Here is a 23,701-nt window from a genome sequence, read left to right on the forward strand (position 1 = left end):
CTATTTACATTTCTAGTTACCAATAGTATATTACAGATTTATTTTAAAAGACTTAGTAAATCGGGCAATCTACACTTACCCTAAGTAGAGAGGAGAAAATAAATCACAAGTTACTAATACAACAATGAACTCTTGGCATCTATTTCAATAAATGAGACAGGTCACATCAATTCTGTATAAGTCCAGCTACGGTTAGTAAATTCTATAGCATTTTCTAAAAAGCATCTGTCTTGAATTAGCAAAAACTAAATTAAAATCTAATTATTTAACCTTATTCATCTTCATACAAGTACCAAAATCGGCTAACTTCAAATGTCCAGATTTATCCAGCAGCATGTTATCAGGCTTCACATCTCTGAGGGAAGAAAAAAAAAAGAGCATTTCTGAAAAAGATCAGACACTGATAAAAATTATATGAGGCAGCTATTTTAGGTTATTTATCCTCACTCAATGTAGATAAGGCACTTTTGACCTGTATGTGCTCTCTATCCACACGTAGAAACTGAACTTCAGCAAGGAAACTTCTTTATATGTTAATGCCTCAGCAGAAGACATATAACATGCCCTTTCCTTTTAAGTAGAGGTTGATTCCTCCGGGGGGTGGGGAAGATCAAATCATTTGAGAGAGAATAACCATAAAATTTAACACTTAGACATAAAAAGTAATTGAAACACACTTCTCAACATAAATACATAAACAATTCCAGGACAGGGTCTAAGACACTTTCATTCTTGTATCTTTGGAACTCAGTATAGCAACTGCACGGCGAATTCAAATGGTGTTTGCAGAACAAAAAAAAGTATTATTCTAACAAATAAATATGATATATTCACTAATTAAAAGCAAAGTAATTTGTATATTAAAATCTGTATATAAAACCTAATCAAAAGCAAATTAATTTGTATATTAAAACATGAAAATTATTTAACACTCTGGCACATAACTCAGAAAACCAGCTTACAATTTTCATTTTTCAGAACACCAAATAAAAGCTATATAATCAGATTAAGAAATAGCAAAAAATACACTTATATCAACATTAAGCTTAAATGTTAAAACTACAAATTTCAAAGTTTTAAATTCTGAAATAACACTCATATACAAGGAGAATAGGTGGATTTAGAGTGGGAAATGTGAATCAAATAAAGTTTAAATATTTTCAGCTTCTCTCTTCAACACTTGAGAAAATGTAAAGCATTTTTATCTTTACCTATGAATAAAACCCATGGAATGGATTGCATCCAATGCAAGAACTACTTCTGCAGTATAGAATCGTGCCCATTTTTCAGGCACATCATAGTTGCTCATTAAGTTTACAAGATCTCCACCAGGCATGTATTCCATCACCATGTAGAGATAACGATCATCTTGGAATGCATAAAAAAGCTATACAAATACAAAAAAAAATTCATTAATATTAAGCAAAATTGTTTCATTTAAAAATTGGCAAAAATATTAATAAAAGATTTAATTAAAATAGTCAAATGACAGTGGTTTTTGTAATCTTTAAAAACAGAAACAAACCCAAACATAAGCACCACAAAGACGCTTATATAAGCAGAGGAATTGTTAACAGTGATTATTTCTGAGGATTTAGATGGAGACTTTATATATATATATATATATATATATACACACACACACATATATATAAAAATTTTTATCGATTTGAGAGAGAGAGAGAGAGCAAGAGCGAGAAACATTGATTTGTTGTTTCACTCATTCATGCACTCATTGGTTGATTCTTGTATGTGCCCTGACTGGGGATCAAACCTGCAACCTTGGTGTATCAGGACAACACTCCAACCAACTAAGCAACTCAGCCAGGAAAATATATACTTCTATATTAATTGAATTTTTTATACTGAGAATTAAAAATTATAATAGTTTCATATAAGTTTCCTAAGCAAAGAAATATTTTGGTTCTAATTTAACTTGTGCTTTAGTGGGGTTTACTGTTTACTTTATATCAACATTACAATTCTCAAAGAAATCTGATAAACTGGGCTACAGTCTCAGCTGTCCCTTATTAGTTGTGTGACTAGGCAATTTACTTAACTTCCCTGAGTCCATCACTATAATCCCTTCCAGAAGAATGTTAGGGATTATATCTTGTTTGACTTTTATACCTGCTGCTCAGTCAGCATCTGGATATCTGGCAATCAGTGACTGCTTAATAAATGTCTAATGAATAAAGTATAAATTAACCTATAAATTGGGCATGTATCTAATAGGGATTAATTGCCTTTCAGAGCTGTTTAAAAAATTAGTGAATATAAAAAGCACTTAAGTACAACAGGTGCTCAATAAATGACAGCAGTCAGTAGGAGGAGGAGCAGTAACAACTAACAAAGAAACAGGAAGAGGGCAGCAGCTAAAGTCAAAGAAGGAAGAGTAAATGAAATTGGCAAGAATACCAGGCATAAATATATTTATTATGTGACCACGGTTGAAGTTACAAAAAGAGCAAATTTACAAAAGAACATTTTAAATAAACATAAGGTTAGAATCCAACTAAAATGAATAAAATAATCCCTAGAGAAAAATATAACCAATTTACCTAGACATTTATGCCTTAAAAATCTTTGTTTCATTTTTCAAGTGTTTAATGACATTAATTACAGATTTAGTTACTTTAATTAAAATATATGTTTTGGGCCCTGGCGGGTGTGGCTCAGTGATTACAGCATTCAATTCTTGGTTAAGGGCACGTACCTGGGTTGCAGGTACGATCCCCGGCTCTGGTCAGGGAGCACGCAGGAGGCAACCAACTTATGTCTCTCTTTGTCTTTGTCTGTCTCTCTCTGTGTTTCTCTCTCTCTCCCTCCTCCCTCTCTCTTAGGGGAAAAAAAAAAATCAATGGAAAAAATATCCTCAGGTGAGGGTTAACAAAAAATTAAAAATAAATAAAATATATGTTTTAGGAAAGAAAGTAAGTGGTAGATGCTATCCCAGATATACAATTTGGCACCATAATTAATAAAACATTGTTGCCCTGGCCAGTTTGGCTCAGCGGTTAGAGCGGCGGCCTGAGAGACCCGGGTTCGGTTCCCGCTACGGGCACGTACCTCGGTTGCAGTTTGTCCCCGACCCTGGTTGGTCGTGCGGGTGGCAACCACTCGATGTGTCCCTTTCACGTCAATGTTTCTCTCTCTCTCTCTCTTCCCCTCTCTCCCTCCCGCTCTATCTGAACAAAAAATGAAAAATGTCCTCGGGTGAGGATAAAAAAAAAACAAAAAACATTGTTGATATTGGCGGTAGTTTATTTACGGAAAATGTATCAAAGAAAACAAAACTTCAAGCACAGAAGTTATAAATTTAACCCTAAAAGCAACAATTATGTCATATGTCTTAACTCTCTACAGAACAGTAGACATTTTCTATATCAGTGGTTCCCAACCCAAGGAGACAATCAATAATGTCTGCACACATTTTTGGTTGTTACAACTGGTGTGTGGGAAGTAAGGAGGATTGCTACTGGCATTACCTGGGTAGAAGCCAGGGATGCTGGTAAAAATTCTATAATGCACAGAATAGCCCCCAACAACAAACGATTAGCTGGCCCAAAATGTCATACAATACTGAGTCCAAGAAACCATGCTAAACACAGCTGATAAAAACAGAGCAGACATTCAAGTGTCAGAGTCTAATTATGTAAACCTTAAACATTTTCCATACCCTTTTTATCCCAATTAGTAGGATACTTAGGATATGCTTCATTTTATACTATAAATCAATCAATCAATCAATCTCAAAATACATGTTAGGAATTAGAAATGGTCTAGCCCAATAGTTTTTCTTTTTTTTTTTTTAAAGTCAGAAGACTTTATTTCCCCCATATAAAATCTTACATTAGGATTCCAATATATGACAGATAAAAAACACGGGGCTGCTCTAGTTGAGGGAGAAATAGAAAACCAAGAATTATAACCCACCCCAAATTCCTGCTTGTCCTTATGACTTTCCCTGAGGTACCTCCACAGTTTAAAATAACCAATTTAAGCCAACTGTCACATTTTTAAGCAAGGAAATTGAGGCCAGAGATATTGTAAATAACCTGGCCACAACTTCATAGATAGGCCTATGGCAGTCAAGACTAGGACCTACAATTACAGACTCTTCTTTCCACGGAAAAGCCTAAAACTAATACAATATCATTTGGAGGCCTAGCTTAACTCACTTCCCCCCTCATTTTTTCCATTCCTTCCTCTCCACAAAATGAGAGGGACAAATAGATGAATAGACAGTTAAATAAATAAGATCTCATATTTGGGAAAATAACAAATTTTAATATTAAACATAAATATTACTTAGAGTATAATAATATATGACTTCCCCCAAATCAAAGCAGATTACTTAAAATTTCTAATATTTAAATTCTACAGAAACATAATTATTTTTCTTTAGCCTTACTTTCCTCCTAGAGATGATTCAATAGAACTAAATTATATGATTTTAAAAATAATGGTATATTAGACAATTATATAATTGCCAATAAATTCTCTATTACTGTTCTAGAAAACAAACTAAGCTTCTCAGGTATGTTTATTAACAAACTAGTAGAGCAAAAATGAAACAGTAGTAATATCATACCTGAACAACCCAAGGACTGTTAGCAAAAGCCATGATGTCCCTTTCTTCCCAGAAAAAAGCAGAATCGGATCTCTTAATCATTTCAAATTTGCTGAGAAGCTTCATAGCATATACCTTCCTGGTGGATTTATGCCTTACCTTTAAAATTGAAAATAACATATTTTTGTGTTAACATTTAAATTTAAAGGTCAACATTTCCTAAAACAATTTGCTAAATAATTTTAACAACTTGTTAAATAATTTAACATTGTTTAAAGCTATTTTTTCTTCCCTTCTGAATTATCCCAACTGGATAGCAAAGCTTTAATTACCAGAATCAAGTAATGTTAGAAAAAAAAATCTTTATTTCCTCTGTTATATAGTACATTCTCCCTCCTTTATCCTGCTGTATATGCTGCTTCCTATTTATAGTACTATTGCACAGCATTTTAGATAGTCTAATATTAGGAGTAAAGATTTCTCTTCTAATGCTTGAAACCTTTTCTCTACCCATGAACACGTGGGGAAAATATTTCACACTACTGAATTTGACCCTAGGCTTTCATATCCTTAAACAAGAGTATCTAGAGAAATTTAAAGTAACAATTTCATTAAAATATTTTCCTAAATAATATGTTAAAAATACAGTAGATTTTTAAAATTTAAAAATGTTATTGTTTTATAATAACCTACCAATTGAACTTCTCCAAATGCACCTCTACCAATCACCTTCACTACTTCATAATCTTCAGCTTTCATTCGTAAATCTCTCATTTTATTTATTGTGTCTTTATCTGTATGAAAAGAAAAGTTCATCATTTTAAATCACTGAAGCATTACTATAACTAAAACTACTTATTTTACATTCAGGTTCTTGAGAAAAACAATGAAAACAAAGAAATTCATTGAGAATTATTTAATATATTAAAAATGTAAAGTTATAAAACAGAGGAATGTTCAATGTACTAATAATTTTTTAAAATAAATTCTGAAATAACTTTATTGAAATGTTTTCGTTAAAATCTGATTAGAATATTTTAGAAAACAAATATACTATAAACACACACAAAGATAATTATTTAATTAGTTATAGATATTTTAAGTACACATCAAATTTGAATTGAGGGACTATGAGTAGATATTTTAGATTAATGAAATAAAATTTTCTCTTTATCAAGTCAGTTTTGACGATCCTTTAAAAAAGATATATAACTAATTTCAGATATCAAAGGCAAACATGCTAAACAATCACATACTTGTTTTTGTCATTACATTTCTCTATTTGAACTTAGACTTTAAAACAGTGGGAATCACTGCAATTATTTATATAAACCTGTCATGCTACAAAGTACAATAATTTACAAATCCCCACAGGATAGATATTTTAATTCCTAATTTGGTCATAGATTAAAATAGGGCTATTTTAATCCACATGGGTCAACATTGGCATGAGATTACATGGAAAAGCTTCACATTTCAGAGTTGTACAAAACACAGAACAGCTATTAAACATAAGTTCTAGTTCCTAATAAAAGCTGCATACAATTCTCTTTCTTTTTAAATGCACATTTCAACCCAAGTATTTTTTATTATGATCAATAAGCACATGTAACAGAGAACAAATTTTTACACAGAGAAAACATAAGTACATGTAATTTTAGGTTACATGTCTACTGGAAGATTCACCAGAATGATATAGATGATAATCAATTAATTTACTATACAAATATTTGTGTCTACCATACAGGTTCTATAGTAATCATTACAGATATATAAAGATAATTTTAAAACATAGTTTTTACTCTTAAGAAGTTCAAACTCTAGCAAATGAAACAGAAAAAAAGAAACCCCACAACAAAAACAAAAAACAAAACACCCCAAACAATAAAGGAGATAAGAAGTTTGCTGAGTACTAAGGAAGACACCTAACCCAAGACTGTCTGGGAGGGAGGTGGTTAAAGAAGGCTTTCTGGAGAAAATAACATCTGAAACTAATCTAAAATGAAGAAAGAATAGCAGTTAGCCAGGTGGGGAAGAAGAAAAGAGAAAATACTACAGGCAGATGCGCAATACAAGCAAGACACAGAGGAACTGTATACAAGAAGTTCTATGTTACTAGAGTATCAAGTTTGTGGTAAGGATTGGCAGCAGAGGCTAGACAGACCCAAACTGGTTAAAGAGCTAGAACTTTATCTGTAGGCCAGTAGTTATAAAATTATTTAACCATCAAAAATATTTCCACAAAATTTAAAGCATTTCAATATGTAAAACAGATCAAAGAAAGGCCTAAACCAGAATAATGCATTATATAATAGCCTGTGGGATGGAGAAAGGATCCCTGGCTCTGGTAATATGAGGTTTAGAGCCATAAATAGACTACAAAGTCTGTAGTTTGATCTCAGAAAATATATCTGCTGCAAATTTGTGTGGGAATTGAAAGCTTGCTTCCTGTTTTAATTTCTGACAGTACAGGAAATATATAAAGGCAGCGTGATATTACTTGTAATTCAAACAATATTAGTTGTCAAAATGACTTCATTACATTTAAGTTTTGCATAGAAGTACTATTTTGCTTTTTAATTTTAAGTTGAATCCAATGAGAAACATTATCAAGTCTGGAGCAAAGATTTATTTCAAAAGTCAGCCAGTGTTCAATGAAAATTCAATGACAGCTGAGAATGGTTCTTCTCATTCAGAAGAAACTTCATCTTGGTTCTTATCTTAGTCAGCTCATACTTCTATACAAAATACTGGGTGGTTTAAACAACAGACATTACTTTTCTCACAGTTTTAGAGTCTGAAAGTCCAGGATCAGGGGGCCAGCCTTTTTGGTTTCTGATAAGGTCTCTTTTCTTGGTTTGTTGGGCAGCCGGTATCTTTCTGTTTACTCACATAGTACTTCTTCCTTGTATGTGCACACAAGAACACTAATCCTATCTTATCAGAGTCCTACCCCTATGACTTCATTCAATTTTAATTTTCTCTTTTATTGACCCTATCTCTAAATACAGTCATGATGGCATTAGGACTTCAACAAGCAAATTGGTGGGGAGGGGCAACTCAGTCCTTAGCAGTCCTTAACTAAAAAAGAAAAAAATCACAATAAAATTACCACAACTAAGCTACTGCTGTATGCTAAGGTAATTGGGATGCTCAGCTTCAATTTCTGACAAATACAGAACTGATGATGGTTAGTCCATGAAAGTAAATTATGTTTACCGCTGACACTAACAATAGCACATGATAGATTTAAAAAGTTCCTACTGATGTATAATACAATAAATAACTATAGGTTTTAAATACCTTACTTTCACAAGCTTTGTTAGTTTATCCAACTAAGCCCTTTTCTATACCATATATACTACTTATAACACATCTTAGCACACTCCACTTCAAGTTGTAGTGTTTTCTCAATTTCTTTAAAAATATTCTTACCTGTACTTGTTCCATGCAGACTACATATTGAGGATAACTATTTAGTCACTTCAAACTCGCTCCTGACTCCAAAAAAACAAGAGTCAAGAAAAATCAATCAAAATTGTTTGTTTTGTTTTCTGACTCTTGATGCTGCTCCCAATGGCAATTCTTTGAGCACGTGTTCATGCCAAAAAGCTAATAGTCTTAAGCAAGTTCTTTCTCTTTACACATGTGTTTTGTTCCTGCAAACACGCACCCTCAGTGAACACTTTCTCTGCTTGGCTAACAAGTAAGACACTCATACATTTATGTAAGGTTGCAGTGTGATGTTCCTTTTTAATTTTTGTGAAAAAAATTCTGCTGTGATAAGATATTCCATTTTCAATTTCCTATTTTTTTCTGACTGTTGCTTTTCTAGAACTGAGAATATTATGATGAATGCTTACTCTGGTAATGTCAATGTAGTTATAGTGTCACTACATAATAAACACAATGCTTTGCCATCTAACTTGATAAAATAATACACATTCCACTGTGACTCAAAATGACAACATTCAAAAGTTCACTTTTCTTTTCCGATTTGAAACAATGAGTATGCACTGGCAATAAAAAATAATTAAAGAAAATCTGTGGTATGGTGATATGTATGGAACACTGTCAAGTTGTAACTGTGCCACTATGATTACTGAGTAGCAGTGTAAAGCAATGACAAAGCCACATACCATTTCTGTCACAACTACTCAATTTGGCCTATTTATAGCACAAAAGCAGTCATAAACAACACACAAAAGAAAGAGCATGAATGTTTTCAAAATGGTGGCAGAACGAATGGAAGCTACACAGACCTTCTCCCAGGACCAAACTGGAATTACAACTAAAATAAAGAGAAATTGTCAGGTAAAACCAACAGAAAAACAGTTAGACAGGACCCACATAACCAGGAATTGAAAGAGGACACAAAATTGAGCTTGGTAGGAACTGCAGAGGTGCAAGAGGGCAGGCTGGGAGCCCACAGACAGCAGCTGTTTAAACTGTGAGCAGCTCCCTCAGGTTTAAAATCTCAAGCTGCCTCCAAAGCACAGAGAGCTGAGACAGAGCACTAAATTAGCTACAGCCACTCAACTTGGGATCCAGCAAAGGAAGGGCGGACTGGACTGGGATTGTGTGGAGAGAGTTGGGAGCTTGGAGAGCTGGTAGGACAATAGGAGTTTTGTGTGGAACCACTCCCTCACAGAAGAGTTCTGTCTTACTCAAAGAGCACCTTCCAAGAGCCCTGGGGGGAAGAAACAACCCCACCCCCCCAACAGGAATGTAACACCACCTTGCCAGGCCAGAGAAATGCAAACTGAGGCTCATTAACAGCCAGGAAGCATCTGCCCCACACTCTGGAAATCCTCTTATCGTGAACACCTGAGAAATTTCATTCAGTTCAGGGCTACAACCCGAGGCTCATTAAGTAACTGAGACTAATAACCTCCAGGAAAAAGCAAGAGGATAACTGAACCTTTCCTGGGCTTGCAAATCTACCCAGGAAAATAAAACATGACAGTGGTGTTTAACATGGGTTCTCCCAACTCATCCAAACCCAGCAGAGGGAGCCACAATCAAAACAACACCAACATCCACAGGGAAAATGTGGCAAGCTCCACCCACTGAAACAGTCAAAATGGCAGAACAAAGAAACAAATCCCAAATGAAAGAACAAGAGAACTCTACCCAAGAAGAGATCAATGAAATGCAGTTAAGCAAGTTATCAGAGGCAGAGTTCAGAGTGATGATAATGAAAAAGCTCAAAAGCATGAGTAAAGATAGAGAAACACTGAAAATCAACCAATTAGAAATCAAAAACAAAGAAGAATGACAGCAGAAATAAAGAACACATTGGAAGGAATAACCAGCAGAGTAGAGGAAGCTGAGGACCAGATCAGTGAATGAGAAGACAGGGTAGAAAAATTCACCCAATCAGAGAATCAAAAAGAAAAAACAATTTAAAAACAAGAAGACAACTTAAGAGAACCATGGGACAACATGAAATGTAACAATATCTGCATCATAGGAGTTCCAGAAGAAGAAGAAAATGAGCAAAGGTAAGGGAATATATTTGAAAAAACTGTGACAGAAAACTTTCCTAACTTGGTGAAGGAAAAAGGTATATAAGTGCAAGAAAAACAGAGAGCCCCAAGTAAGAAGAACCTAAAGAGACCCACATCAAAACACATAATAATTAAAATGCCAAAAATTAAAGACAAAGAGAGAATCCTAAAGGCAGCAAGAGATAAGCAACAGGTTACCTACATAGAAACTCCCATTAAAGCTCTCAGCTGACTTCTCAACAGAAACACTACAGGCCAGAAGAGAATGGCATGAAGTAATGAGAATGAAAAACAAGGATCTGAATCCAAGACTACTCTATCCAGGAAGACTATCATTCAAACTAGAAGGTCAAATAAAGAGCTTTCCAGACAAAAAAAAAAAAAAGGTTAAGGGAATATATTAGCACCAAGCCAGCACTGCAAGATATGCTAAAGGACTGCTGTAATTAGTAGAAGAAACAGGAAGAAAAATAGAACCACACTAAATAAAAATGGCAATAAATAAGTACATATTAATAATAACCTTGAATGTAAATGGATTAAACACTCATAAAAAGACAGAGTGGCTGATTGGATAAGAAAGCATGACTCATATATATATTTTGTTTACAACAGACCCATTTCACAACAAAAGACTCACATAGGTTGAAAGTGAAGGAATGGTTAAAAGTCTTCCAAGCAAATGGAAAGGAAAGAAGAGCAGGGGAAGCAATACTCGTATCTGATAAAATAGACTTCAAAATAAAGGCCATAACTAGAGAGAAGGCCACTACATAATGTTGAAAGGATTTATCAAACAGGAAGATATAAACTTTGTAAACATATATGCACCCAATATAAGAACACCAAAATACATTTTAAAACTTCTGGAGGATTTCAAAGGAGAAATCAGAAGCAATACAATCATAGCAGGGGACTTTAACACCACACTGACATCACTGAATAGATCCTCTAGACCAGTGGTTCTCAACCTTCCTAATGCCGTGACCCTTTAATACCTCATGTTGTGGTGACCCCCAATCATAAAATTATTGTCGTTGCTACTTCATAACTGTAATTTTGCTACTGTTAAGTCTTAGGCGACCCCTGTGAAAGGGTCATTCAACGCCCAAAGGGGTCACGACCCACAGATTGAAAACCACTGCACTAGACAAAAAATTAACAAGGAAACAAAGACTCTAAATGATGCACAAGATCAAACGGATTTAATAGGTTTCTACAGAGATTTATGCCCCAAAACTGCAGAATTCACATTCTTCGCAAATGCACATGGGACACTCTCAAAGACAGACAACATGTTAAGACACAAACTAAGTGTCTACAAGTTTAAAAAAATTGAAATCATATCAAGCATCTTCTCAGATCACAATGGCATGAAACTAGAAATCAATTACAACAATAACACGCAAAGATATTTAAATACATGGAGGCTAAATATCATGTTCTTAAACAATGAATGGGTTAGCAAGGAGAACAAGGAGGAAATGAAAACCTTCCTGGAAACGAATGAAAATGAACACAAAACAACACCAAATCTAGGGGACCCAGCGAAAACAGACCTGAGAGGGAAGTTCATAGCACTACAGGCTTACCTCAAGAAACAAGAAAAATTTCTAATTGACTATCTAAACCTCACAACTTAAAGAACTAAAAAGCAAACAGAAAGAAAACCCCAGAGCAAGTAGAAGGAAGGAAATAGTAAAGACCAGAGCAAAAATAAATGACATAGAGACTAAAATAAAAACAATTCAAAAGATCAATAAAACAAAGAGCTGGTTCTTTGAAAAGATAAACAAGATTGATGGACCCTCAGCTAGACTAATCAAGAAACAAAGAGAGAGGACCCAAATAAAATCGGAAACTAAAGAGGAGAAGCAACCAATGACACCACAGAAATACAAAGGATCGTTAACAAATACTATGAACAATTATATGCCAACAAACTGGACAATCTAGGCAAAATGGACACATTTCTAGAAACACATAGTCTCTGAAAACTGAACCGGAAAGGATAGAAAACTTGAACAGACCAATAACAACTAAGGAAATTGAAGATGTAATCAAGAAACTAACAGCAAACAAAAGCCCAGCCCAAATGGCTCCATGGGGGAGTTTTACTGAACATTCAAAGAACTAACACCCATTCTCCTCAAACTATTCCAAAAAATTCAAGAAGAAGGAAGACTTCCAAATACGTTTTATGAGGCCAGCATAATTCTAATTCCAAAACCAGATAAAGACACTACAAAGAAAGAAAACAATAGGCCAATATCCATGATGAACATAGATGCCAAAATCCTAAGCAAAATATTAGCAAATTGGATCCAGCAATACATTAAAAAAATGTATTCACTTTGACCAAGTGGGATTCATCCCAGGGATGCAAGGCTGGTACAATATTTGCAAATCAATAAATGTGATACACAACATAAACAAAAGGAAAGATAAAAATCATATGATCATATCAATAGACACTGAAAAAACATTTTTCAAAAATCCAGCACTTATTTCTGATAAAAACGCTCAGCAATGTGGGAATAGAGGGACCATATCTCGACATAATAAAGGCATATATGAAAAACCTATAGTCAACATCATACTCAACAGGCATTTCTAAAAGCATTTCCCTTAAGAACAGGAATAAGAGATGCCCACTTTCACCACTCTAATTTAACATAGTATCAAACTTTAAGCCACAGCAATTAGACATGAAGAAAAAAAAAGGGGGGATCTAAATTGGAAAGAAGGAAATGAAACAGTCATTATTTGCAGATGACATGATATTGTACATAGAAAACCCTAGACTCCATCAAAAATCTACTAGATTTAATAAACGAATTTGGCAAAGTAGCAGGATACGTAATTAACATCAAGAAATCGACAGCATTTTTATACAACAATAATGAACTCACAGAAAGAGAAACTAAAAAAAAAATCCCATTTATCATCGCGGCAAAAAAATTAAGATACCTAGGAATAAACTTAACCAAAGTAAAGGACCTATTTGCAGAAAACTATAGGACATTGAAAATAGAGAGGAAGATACAAAAAAAGTGGAAGCATATACCTTCTTCATGAATTGGAAGAATTAACATACTACCCAAAGCAATCTATAGATTCAACGCAATCCCCATTAAACTACCAATGACATATTTCACAGAACTAGAACAAACACTCCAAAAGTTTATATGGAACCAAATAAGACCCCAAATAGCAACCTTGAAAATGAAGGACAAAGTAGAAGGGATCACAATACTGGATATCAAGTTGTACTACAAAACCATTGTAATCAAAACAGTCCAGTACTGGCACAAGAACAGGCATACAGATCAATGGAACTGAACACAGAAATCAGAAATGATCCAAGACATTATGCTCAATTAATATTTGACAAAGGTGGTAAGCGCATACAATGGAGTAAAGACATCCTCTTTAATAAATGGTGTTGGGAAAATTGAACAGCTACATGCAAAAAAATGAAACTAGACCACCAACTTACACCATACACAAGAATAAACTCAAAATAGATAAAAGACTTAAATGTGACTCATGAATCCTTAAAAATCCTAGAAGAAAATGTAGGCAACAAAATTTCAGACATCATACACAGAATTTTCACTGATATAACACCTAAGGCAAGAGAAACAAAGGAAAAAATGAACACATGGGACTACATCAAACTCAAAAGCTGCTGCACAGCAAAAGAAATAACCATCTAAATAGAAAGGGAACCCACTACATGGGAGAGCATAATTGCCAACAATATATCAGATAAGGGGTTAATTTCCAAAATATATAGAGTATTCATACAATTCAATAAAAGGAAGACAAAAAATACAATTAAAAAATGGTCAGAGAACCTACATAGACACCTCTCCAAAGAAGACATACAAATGGCCAAGAGCCATATGAAAAAATGCTCATGTCACTAATCATCAGAGACATGCAAATTAAAACGACTATGAGATATCACCTCACACCTGTTGTCAGAACAGCTGCCTTCAAGAAATCATCAAACAACAAGTGCTGGTGAGGGTGTGGAGAAAAGGGGACTCTAATACACTGCTGGTGGGAATGCAGACTGGTGCAGCCACTATGAAAAACAATATGATGTCTCCTCAAAGAATTAAAAATGGAACTTCCATTTGACCCAGTGATCCCACTTCTAGGAATATATCCTAAGAAGCCTGCAACACCAATCAGAAAAAAATATATGTACCCCTATGCTCATAGCAGCACTATTCACAATTGCTAAGATCTAGAAACAACCCAAGTGTCCATCAACAGATGAGTGGATAAAAAAGCTGTGGTAAATATACACAATGGAACACTATGCAGCTGTAACAAAGAGAGATATCTTATCCTTTGAGACAACATGGAGGGGCCTGGAAAGTATTATGCTAAGCAAAATAAGCAATCAGAGAAAGACAAATACCACATCTCACTTATTTGTGGAATATAATAAACAAAACAGACCCAGAGACATAGAAAGGAGTATGGTTCAGACTGATAAACCTCGCAGGAGGGGGGTGCTGGGGTGGGGGGCGGGAGGGAAGAGATAAACGAAAGAACTTATATGCACATATGCATAACCAATGGACACAGACAACAATTCTGGGGGTGGGGGTGGGGAGGAGGTTGTTTGGGGGTAGGGAAGGAAAAATGTCACAAAAATAAATTTTTAAAAAATTGCAAAAAAAATTAATGAGCATGGCTATGTCCCAATAAAACTTTAGACACTGAAATAAAAATGTCATATAATTTTCAAGATTATTCTTCCTTTGACTTTAAAAAATATATATATTTTTATCGACTCTTTAGAGAGGGAGGAAGGGATAAAGAGATCGAAACATTGATGTGAGACTCATCAACTGGCTGCCACTTGCATGGTCCCCACTGGGGATTGAGCCGGCAACCCGGGCATGTTCCCTGACCAGAAATCTAATTGGGATCTCTTATCCATGGGATGATACTGAGTCCACTGAGCCACACCGACTGGGCTTCTTTTGACTTTTTTTTTTTTGATCCTCACCCGAGGACATTTTTCCATTTTTTGTTCAGATAGAGTGGGAGGGAGAGAGAGGGAGGGAGGGAGGGGGGGAGAGAGAGAGAGAGAGAGAAACATCAATGTGAAAGGGACATATCAAGTGTCTGCCACCCACAGGATCCAACCAGGGCCGGAGACAAACTGCAACCAAGGTACGTGCCCTTAGTGGGAACCGAACCCGGGCCACTCCAACCGCTGAGCCAAACCGGCCAGGGCTCTTTTGACTTTTTATCAATCATTTTAAAATGTAAAAACCATTCTTAGTGTATGAACTACACAAAAACAGGTGGTAGGCCAGATTTAGCCTGCTGGCTCTAGTTTGTCAACCCCTGACTTCAATAGAAACCCAGCTCATTTCTGAGGGCACCATTTTCCCTGCAGCTCTCAAGCGGTGACCTTTACCCTCACATATGCCTTATATCACTGGCCCTGAAAAGTAGGATAGGTGAACTCCATTGCCATCTGTATACTCCTACATGAAACTTGCCCCAGCTTTAATTTTCATTTTATTAGGTGAGATCTCCCAGTACCTCTCATTGTTGCTATCATCTACTGACCCTTAGGTCATCACATCTCATTGCTATATAATTTCAATACCAGGTTTACTGATCTCTTCATTATTCTTCTGTTTTATTCCTTAAAGATTTTAATAATAACCATAGGTGATATTTCTACTAACCTGGCTTCTTAATACCTTTCCCTTCTCTCCTTCAATGATCTTGTCCTCCATCTTACCTCAGCTACTTATTTCCATGGTCACATACTAGACATTGTCATTATCAGTAATTATAATCCTCCCATAATTTCAATTTCAAATCTTCTACTCTCTAAGCACCCCCTTAGCTTTCCTGCTTACTCCCTCCAATAACTCAACTCTAATAATCCCCAATCTCACCAAGACCTTCAACTCATTGATTCTTTTCCATTTATACTGAACCTCATTGCACTAACTTCTCTTACCTACCCAGTTTATATTTCACGGTTAATATTATAATTACTTGATTGCCTACATCTTCAATGCCCTGGCTCTTATACTGTACTTTGTTTGGCAAAACCATAATCTTAGTTAAATCCAACTCTCCAATTAACTCTATGTCAGTACCCATGCAGCCGAATATATCTCGATAAATACATAAAAACATACCGACTGATCCCACTTTAAATTTATAACCGCAAAGCTGGCCCTTAATTCTGCTCGGTAGTCATATATTTCCCTAGTCTATTTACTCTCCCACTCTGGTAGAGACGGTATTTCCCATTTTATTCTTTCTTCTCAAATCTCCCACAGCTCTTTCAATGATCCTCAGGCACAGTTAAATACTTGTTGGCTGCTACCCTGAAACAAATGAAACAATCAAAGAACCTGACAATTACTATCATATTGGCCTGTGGGCTATAGTTTGCCAACCTCTGCTTAAGGGCACCATGGAACACTAGTGATACTTTCATACCATTTTTTTTCAACCAGCAAACATGTACACTCATATAATTTGGTTGCTATATCTTTTACTATAGGAGAGTACTGCTATCTTACACCAAGCTCTCCAATGACACCATCATTTTCCACTAGTTCAAGAGGATTGCTCCAGTAATTCTCCTCCTCCTGTATCGTCAAGTTTTCCCCTTCTTAATGGGATCTTATCATACTGTTTTCATTCCCATCTTAAACAAACATCTTGATCCCATTTTTCTCACCAATTATTGCATATTAAACAACTCTACTACATCAAAATTCCTCAAAAGTTATAGAAATGCTTTTTTGTTTTTTTTTCTAAATCTTTTCTACATTTTCTCTTAAATCCATTCTGGGTGGGCTTTGGCCATTACCTTTCAACTAAAATTGCTTGTCAAAGAAACAAATGACCAACACTACTGTGTCCATTAGTTAGCATATAAATTATTTGGTTTATTTCTTCCTGCACTCCCCTTCCCTTTGAGGTTCCTTAGTCTACCAACCAATTTGCACTTCTTAATCCCATCTCCCCAAGCCATCAAAAAGTTCTCTGTATCTATGAGTCTGTTTTTGTTCTGCTTATTCATTTGGTTTATAGATTCAACTGTTGATAGACATGTATTTCTTGCCATTTTATTGTTTGTTTTTTTAATTTTTTAGAGAAAGAGGAAGGGAGAGACAGAAACATCAATCGGCCTCCTCCTGCACGAGTCCCCTACTGGAGATTGAGCTCGAAACCCAGGCATGTGCCCTGACCAAGAATCGAACCAGGACCTCTCAGTCCATGGGCAGATGGCTCAATCCACTGAGCCACACCAGCCAGGCCATTGTTCATATTTTTTATCTTCTTCTTCAAGAAGACTCTTCGATATTTCATATAATACTGGTTTGGTGGTAATGAATTCCTTTAGCTTTTTCTTGTCTGGGAAGCTCTTTATATACCCATCAATTCTAAGCAGTAACTTTGCAGGACAGAATAATCTTGGTTGTAGGTCCTTCCATTTCATCGCCTTGAATATTTCTTGCCACTCCCTTCTGGCTTACAAAATTTCTTGTGAGAAATCAGTGAATAGTCTTATGGGAGCTCCCCTGTAGGTAACTAACTGCATTTCTCTTGCTGCTGTTAGTATTTTCTCCTTGTCTTTAATCTTTTGCATTTTAATTATGTGTCTTGGTGTGGGCCTCTTTGGGTTCACCTTGTTTGGGATTCTCTGTGTTTCCTGGACTTGTATGTCTGTTTCCTTCACCAAGTTAGGGAAGTTTTCTGTCATTATTTTTTCAAATAGATTATCAATTTCTTGCTCTCTCTCTTCTCTTCTGGCACCCTCATGATGCAACCAATGGTACGCCTGATATTGTCCCTGAATCTTACACTATCCTCATTTTTATGGTTTCTTTTTTCTTTTTGCAGATCTGATAGGGTGTTATTCCAAATTGATGGTTTGATTCTCGGCTTCACCTATTCTACTGTTGATACCCTGTAAATTATTCTTTATTTCAGTTTGTGCATCCTTCATTTCTGACTGGTCCTTTTTTATGGTCTTGAGGTCCTTACTAAGTTTCTTGAGCATCCTTATAACCAGCGTTTTGAATGATGCATCTGTTAGATTGCTAATCTCCATTTCGTTTAGTTCTTTTCCTAAAGTTTTGTTCTCTTCTTTCATTTGGGAAATGTTTTTTTGTCTCTTCATTTTGGCTGTCTCCTTGTGTTTGTTTCTATGTATCAGGTAGAGTTGCTACATCTCCTAGGCCTGGTAGGGTGGCCTACTGCAGTAGGTGTCCTGTAGGGTCCAGTGGCACAGCCTGCCTGACCACCCCATCTGGGCACTGGAGGTACCCCCCCCCCCCCATGTGGACTGTACATCCTTCTGTTGTAATTGAGTCTTGATTACTGTTGGCACATCAATGGGAGGGATTTACTCAGGCTGATCAGGTGCAACAACTTGCTATGCCCAATGACTGACCTCTGACTACCTAGGAGAATCAGCTGGCAGGGGCCTACCACACAGAGCAAGCTTTACTTCAGCAGGGCTCTGGTACCCCCTGAGTCCACTCCTTGAGAGTGTTTGCTTATGGAGGTGGTTGGGTCTTGGTGCTTTGAAAAGGCCTGAAGCTGTCCACTCGGTTTGTTTGTTTGTTCTGAAGCCTCCCAGGAGGCACAGGCCAAGGTCAACCTCTGCCTGTGTTCTACACAGGACCACCAGGCATAAGCTACAAAGTAATGTGCAGATGGCTGCTTCTTGTGCTGGGCTTGGAGGTGTCCAGGAGAGGCCAAGCTGTGAAGCAAGGCCAGCTAGTGCCAGGCCTAGGACCACTTAGTGAGAGGTATGGGGCTCGCTGAGGCCAAATGCTGCTTGATCGAGAGATTTTAGGAAAGTGCTAAGCATAAGCCAAGACAGGCCAATGCTATGGCAAGGTCACTGGAAACAGTTTGGGTGGGCCTGAAAGTTGGGCAGGGAAAACAGTGTGAGCCAGGTACTGGAGTCCCAGATATGGCACCCATCTGCCCACCCCATGAGGGAAGGCCTCACCAAAGGAACAATGGCCTCCACCAACACATCTGTCTGAGAGAAAGCTGCCCTTCCAGCTCCCCTCTCAATGCCAAACAACTCAGTTCTTCCCCATATGTCTCTGGTGCCTTTCAAGCTGCCTCTCCTGCAATGAAAGCCAGAAGGAATGAGTCTGTGTAAGTCCATGGGTAGGCCCTTTAAGAGGACCTACCTGAGACTCCAGCAACCTCAGTGTCCCTGAGCCTCAATTCCTGCTGGTTTTAATAGCCAGGAGTTATGAGGACTTCTCTTCCTGGAACTGTGTGTGCTGGGGTGCCTGGTGTGGGACAAGGACCTCTTGCTCCTTAGGGAGGACCTTCACAGTCGAGTTATCTATCCTGGTTTTTATCCCCGACACGTGAGTGTGAGACCAGTCCTTCCTAGCTGCTGCCCATCCTACCAGTCTTGATGTGGCTTCTTTAATTTCCTAGTTGTAGGACTTCCATTCAGCTCAATTTCAGGCGGTTCTGAATGATGGTTGTTCTGTAGATAAGGTTTTTTTTTTATCCTCATCCAAGGACATTTTTCCATTTTTTGTTGAGACAGAGTGGGGGGGGGGGGGGGGGGAGAGAAACATCGACGTGAAAGGGACACATCAAGTGGTTGCCACCCGCATGACCCAACCAGGGCCAGGGACAAACTGCAACCGAGGTATGTGCCCTTAGCGGGAACCAAACCTGGGTCTCTCTCGACCGCAGGCTGACGCTCCAACCGCTGAGCCAAACCAGCCAGGGCGATTAGTTGTAATTTTGATGTGGTTGTAGGAGGAGGTGAGTACCATGTTTACCTACACTGCCATCTTGACCGGAAGTTCTCTCTCGGTACTTTCTTCTTTTTCATCCTCACCCAAAGGCATTTTTGCATTTATCTGCAGATAGAGTAGGAGGGAGAGAGGGAGAAAGAGAGAGATACATCGATGTGAGAGAGACACATCGAGTGGTTGCCACCCACACGACCCCAACCGGGGCTGGGGACAAACTGCAACCGAAGTGTGTGCCCTTAGCAGGAACCGAACCTGGGACTCGATGGTCCACAGGCCGATGCTCTAACCGCTGAGCCAAACCAGCCAGGGCTGTCTTGGTACTTTCTTTTTTTTTTTTTATCCTCACCCGAGGACATTTTTCCTTTTTTTTGTTCAGATAGAGTGATAGGAAGAGAGAGAGAGAGAGAGAAACATCGATGCGAAAGGGACACATCGAGTGGCCGCCACCCGCACGACCAACCAGGGCTGGGGACAAACTGCAACCGAGGTACATGCCCTTAGCGGGAACCGAATCCGGGTCTCTCTGGACCGCAGGCCGACGCTCTAACCGCTGAGCCAAACCGGCCAGGGCTGTCTTGGTACTTTCTTTATTTTACTTCCTGGGTACCACATTCTTCCAACAATACTAAGAGTATATTTTTCAACCTCAACAGTTACTCTCAAATATTTATTTCTAGTCCAGACCACTCTCTCAAACGTCAGATTTATATATTCAATTGATTACAAAATATATCTACTTCAGTAACAAATATCTCAAATTTATTGTGTCTGAAATGAAAGAGATGTTCTCACCCAAAACTTATATTCATGATCTCCACATTTCAGCTGATGGCTCAATTTTTCTTGGAACTAAAAACCTAGGGAGCATTCTTGACGTTTTCCCCCATTATACTCCACATCCTACCTTTCAAGAAAACATGTGGCCTCTCTCTACCTTTGAAATATATATTGAACCTGATCACTTCTCAACTTCTCCACTACCATGCTGAACCAAGTCACCATCATCTCTTCCGTGGATTAATGCAGTGGCTTCTTAACTGAGTTCCCTGTATCTACCCTTGCCTCTCCATGGTCTATTCCTGACACAGGGTGATATTCTTAAAACACAAGTTAGATCATGTCAGTCCTCTGCTCAAAACTCTCTAATGTATTGCTACCTCACCGAGAGCAAAAGCCAAAGATCTTACAATGGCCTACAAGACTCTACATGACCTAGCCTCCCTATTTCCTTACTTCTCTGACATTATCCTACAATTCTCTCCCTTGATTAATCCTCGCTAGCCACAATGACTTTCTTGCTGCTCCCCAAACACTCCTCTCTTAAGAACTTTGCACTGGCAATTCCCCTGCATGCCATTCTCTTCTTTCAAACATCTGTATGGCTAACTCTCTCAAATTCTTTAATTCTTTTCTCCAATGTCACCTTTCGTGACCCTAGTCATCCTATCTAAAACTGAAAAATTCTGAGAACTTCCAATCTTTCTTATGGCATTCTAATTTTTCCCACAAATTATCGACCTCTCTATTTATAGAATTTGTTTCATGCAAAATAAAACTTGCAAAATTATAAATTTGGTAAGCCCTCATTAATTCTCAGACCAATAAATAGGATTGTGGTGAACATAAGACTCTCTTACCAATTTCTGATTGTCAGTTGTATTGAACCAAGCAGAAAGCTACAATTCAGAGTACTGAGATATTACTATATAGTAAAAAAAAAAAAAATGAAATGGGAAAACTGAGTCACAAATAGTTTTGACAAGCTAATTTGTCTCTAAACAATTACAAGTCTGCCCTCCCCAGTTTGGCTCAGCGGTTGGAGTGTTGGCCTGTGGACCAGAGTCCTGGGTTTGGTTCCCGCTAGGGGCACGTATCAAAAAAACCCCCACAATAACAAGTCAGCAGAAGAGGCAGTGCAAAAAGGTTGAGAATTTAGTTTTAGGGATACTAAAAATTCATAAGGATTTCAAACACATACAGACTCTTGTATCTAACTTTCTATAAAGCAAATGAGTGGTCATTAAGAGTGTTTTTAAAAAACCGTACTTTATACCCAGTAAATTCTACTTCTGAAAATTTATCCTAAAGAAATTAGATATAATGTGGAACCAAGATTTCTACAATGTTTTTTTAAATGTAAAGATTAAATAATTTCACACACACGTATATAAAATGAAATATTAAGCAACATTTAAAATATTGTTGAAGAATAATTATACAGAATGATATTCAACAGATAATGTTGAGCAAAGAAACAGAATAAACTGCATGTGTTTTATGAACTCAAAAAAATGTTTTTATTAATCCTCACTCAAAGGTATTTCTTCCATTGATTTTTAGAGAGTGGAAGAGGAGAGAGGAAGGTAAAGGGAGAAAAAGAGAAAGGCGGGAGAAACATCAATGTGAGAGAAAGAGAGACATCCATTGGATTGGTTGCCTCCAGCACCCACCGCGACTTGGGCTGGAGATTGAACCTACAACCTAGGTACGTGCCCCCTTAACTAGAAATCGAACCTGTGACCCTTTGGTCTGGGGGCTGACGCTCTAACTACTAAGCCACACTGTCCGGGGCTGAAATCAATTTTTTAAAAACAAAAATATATTGGTATACAGAGAAAAAAGGCCAGAAAGAATATACATCAAACGAATAACTGCAGTCATCTCTGAATGTGATGGGATTACAGATTATTTTATTCCTCACACTTTATATATATTTCAAGTTTTCTAAAATGACTCTGTTCCTTTCTAATGAGGAAAATATATACTCTGCCTAGCTTAAGATTTTAGACTATAAAATGCACCATGCATTTCAGGAACTACTACAGTTTGTAAGACAAATCACAATTGTTTAAAATAAAAACTTTAAAAAAAATGTCAGAGTAGATAAAATATGGTTTAAAGAAAAAAAAAAGTTATGCACAGCCCAGCCAGTGTCGCTCAGTGGGTTGAGCACTGTCCCATGGACTGAGAGGTCTCAGTTCGATTCCCAGTCAGGGCACATGCCTGATGCCCTGTTGAGGGTGTGTGGGAGGAGGCCAATCAATGTTTCTCTCTCACATCAATGTTTCTCTCTCTAAAAAATAAAAATAAATGAATAGATAAATAAGCTATGCAGAATACACTGTTTGACCAAAATACTATCATTATTTGCCTAAAGAAACCCAGTATACCTTGCATACTTTTAAAATAGTCAAAGCAGTCAACACAAGCTCTAAAATTATCTAACATTTATTTGGGCATTTATAATGTGCTATTCAATTCCATAATAACCTGACTTTTACTGCAAAAACTTATTTTATGCCCAAATCTTCAAATACATTTCAAATTTCAGGAACGTGTGTCATGTTTTGTCAGTGTATGTTGTGTACACACACACACACACGCACGCACACACACACACACACACGCACACACTGAGTTTGAAAAACAAATCAGAAAAAAAAATCCAAACCCCTTAACACAGCATAAAAAGGCTTTCAGATCTTGTTACTGTCTGGCTCAGTCTTTTATTTCTAGATACTCTCTTCAACAATGCTCTAGCAATGCCCAATTATTTTCAACTGCCCACACAGCCATACTGGTTCACATTTCTATGCCTTTGCAGATGTTAATCACCAGCCTAAAATGACTTGCCCCACTTATATGACCAAGTTACTATCAAACAAGATCTAGTCCTGTATCTCCTCCTCAGCCATTCCTGATCTCCTCAAGCAGATGGGATGATTCCCTCAAGAACATCACTATTTTTCTAGATTTCATCTATCCATATGGACTGAAATTGTTTACATGCTTTTTCTATTAGACTG

The 23,701-nt window shown here is 37.1% G+C and overlaps 1 protein-coding gene across 6 annotated transcripts in view; it reads right to left on the minus strand.

Annotated features, from left to right (window-relative positions):
* Positions 1-23,701, minus strand: part of ROCK1 (Rho associated coiled-coil containing protein kinase 1) — a 186,881-nt gene that overhangs the window by 118,102 nt on the left and 45,078 nt on the right. For 2 of the 6 annotated variants that reach the window (XM_036245219.1, XM_036245220.1), the window contains exons 3-6: positions 5,267-5,367; positions 4,595-4,732; positions 1,212-1,387; positions 271-355 (exon numbers count right to left, since the gene is read on the minus strand). In XM_036245219.1, coding sequence (XP_036101112.1) covers positions 271-355; positions 1,212-1,387; positions 4,595-4,732; positions 5,267-5,367 — 500 coding nt within the window. Of the gene's footprint in view, positions 1-270; positions 356-1,211; positions 1,388-4,594; positions 4,733-5,266; positions 5,368-8,008; positions 8,067-16,274; positions 16,449-19,923; positions 19,988-23,701 lie in introns of those variants that run through there. The other 4 variants (XM_036245221.1, XM_036245222.1, XM_036245223.1 and 1 more) reach the window with 4 other exon arrangements.

This window comes from Molossus molossus, unplaced genomic scaffold, assembly GCF_014108415.1.
Source record: "Molossus molossus isolate mMolMol1 unplaced genomic scaffold, mMolMol1.p scaffold_m16_p_6, whole genome shotgun sequence".
Classification (NCBI taxonomy): domain Eukaryota; kingdom Metazoa; phylum Chordata; class Mammalia; order Chiroptera; family Molossidae; genus Molossus; species Molossus molossus.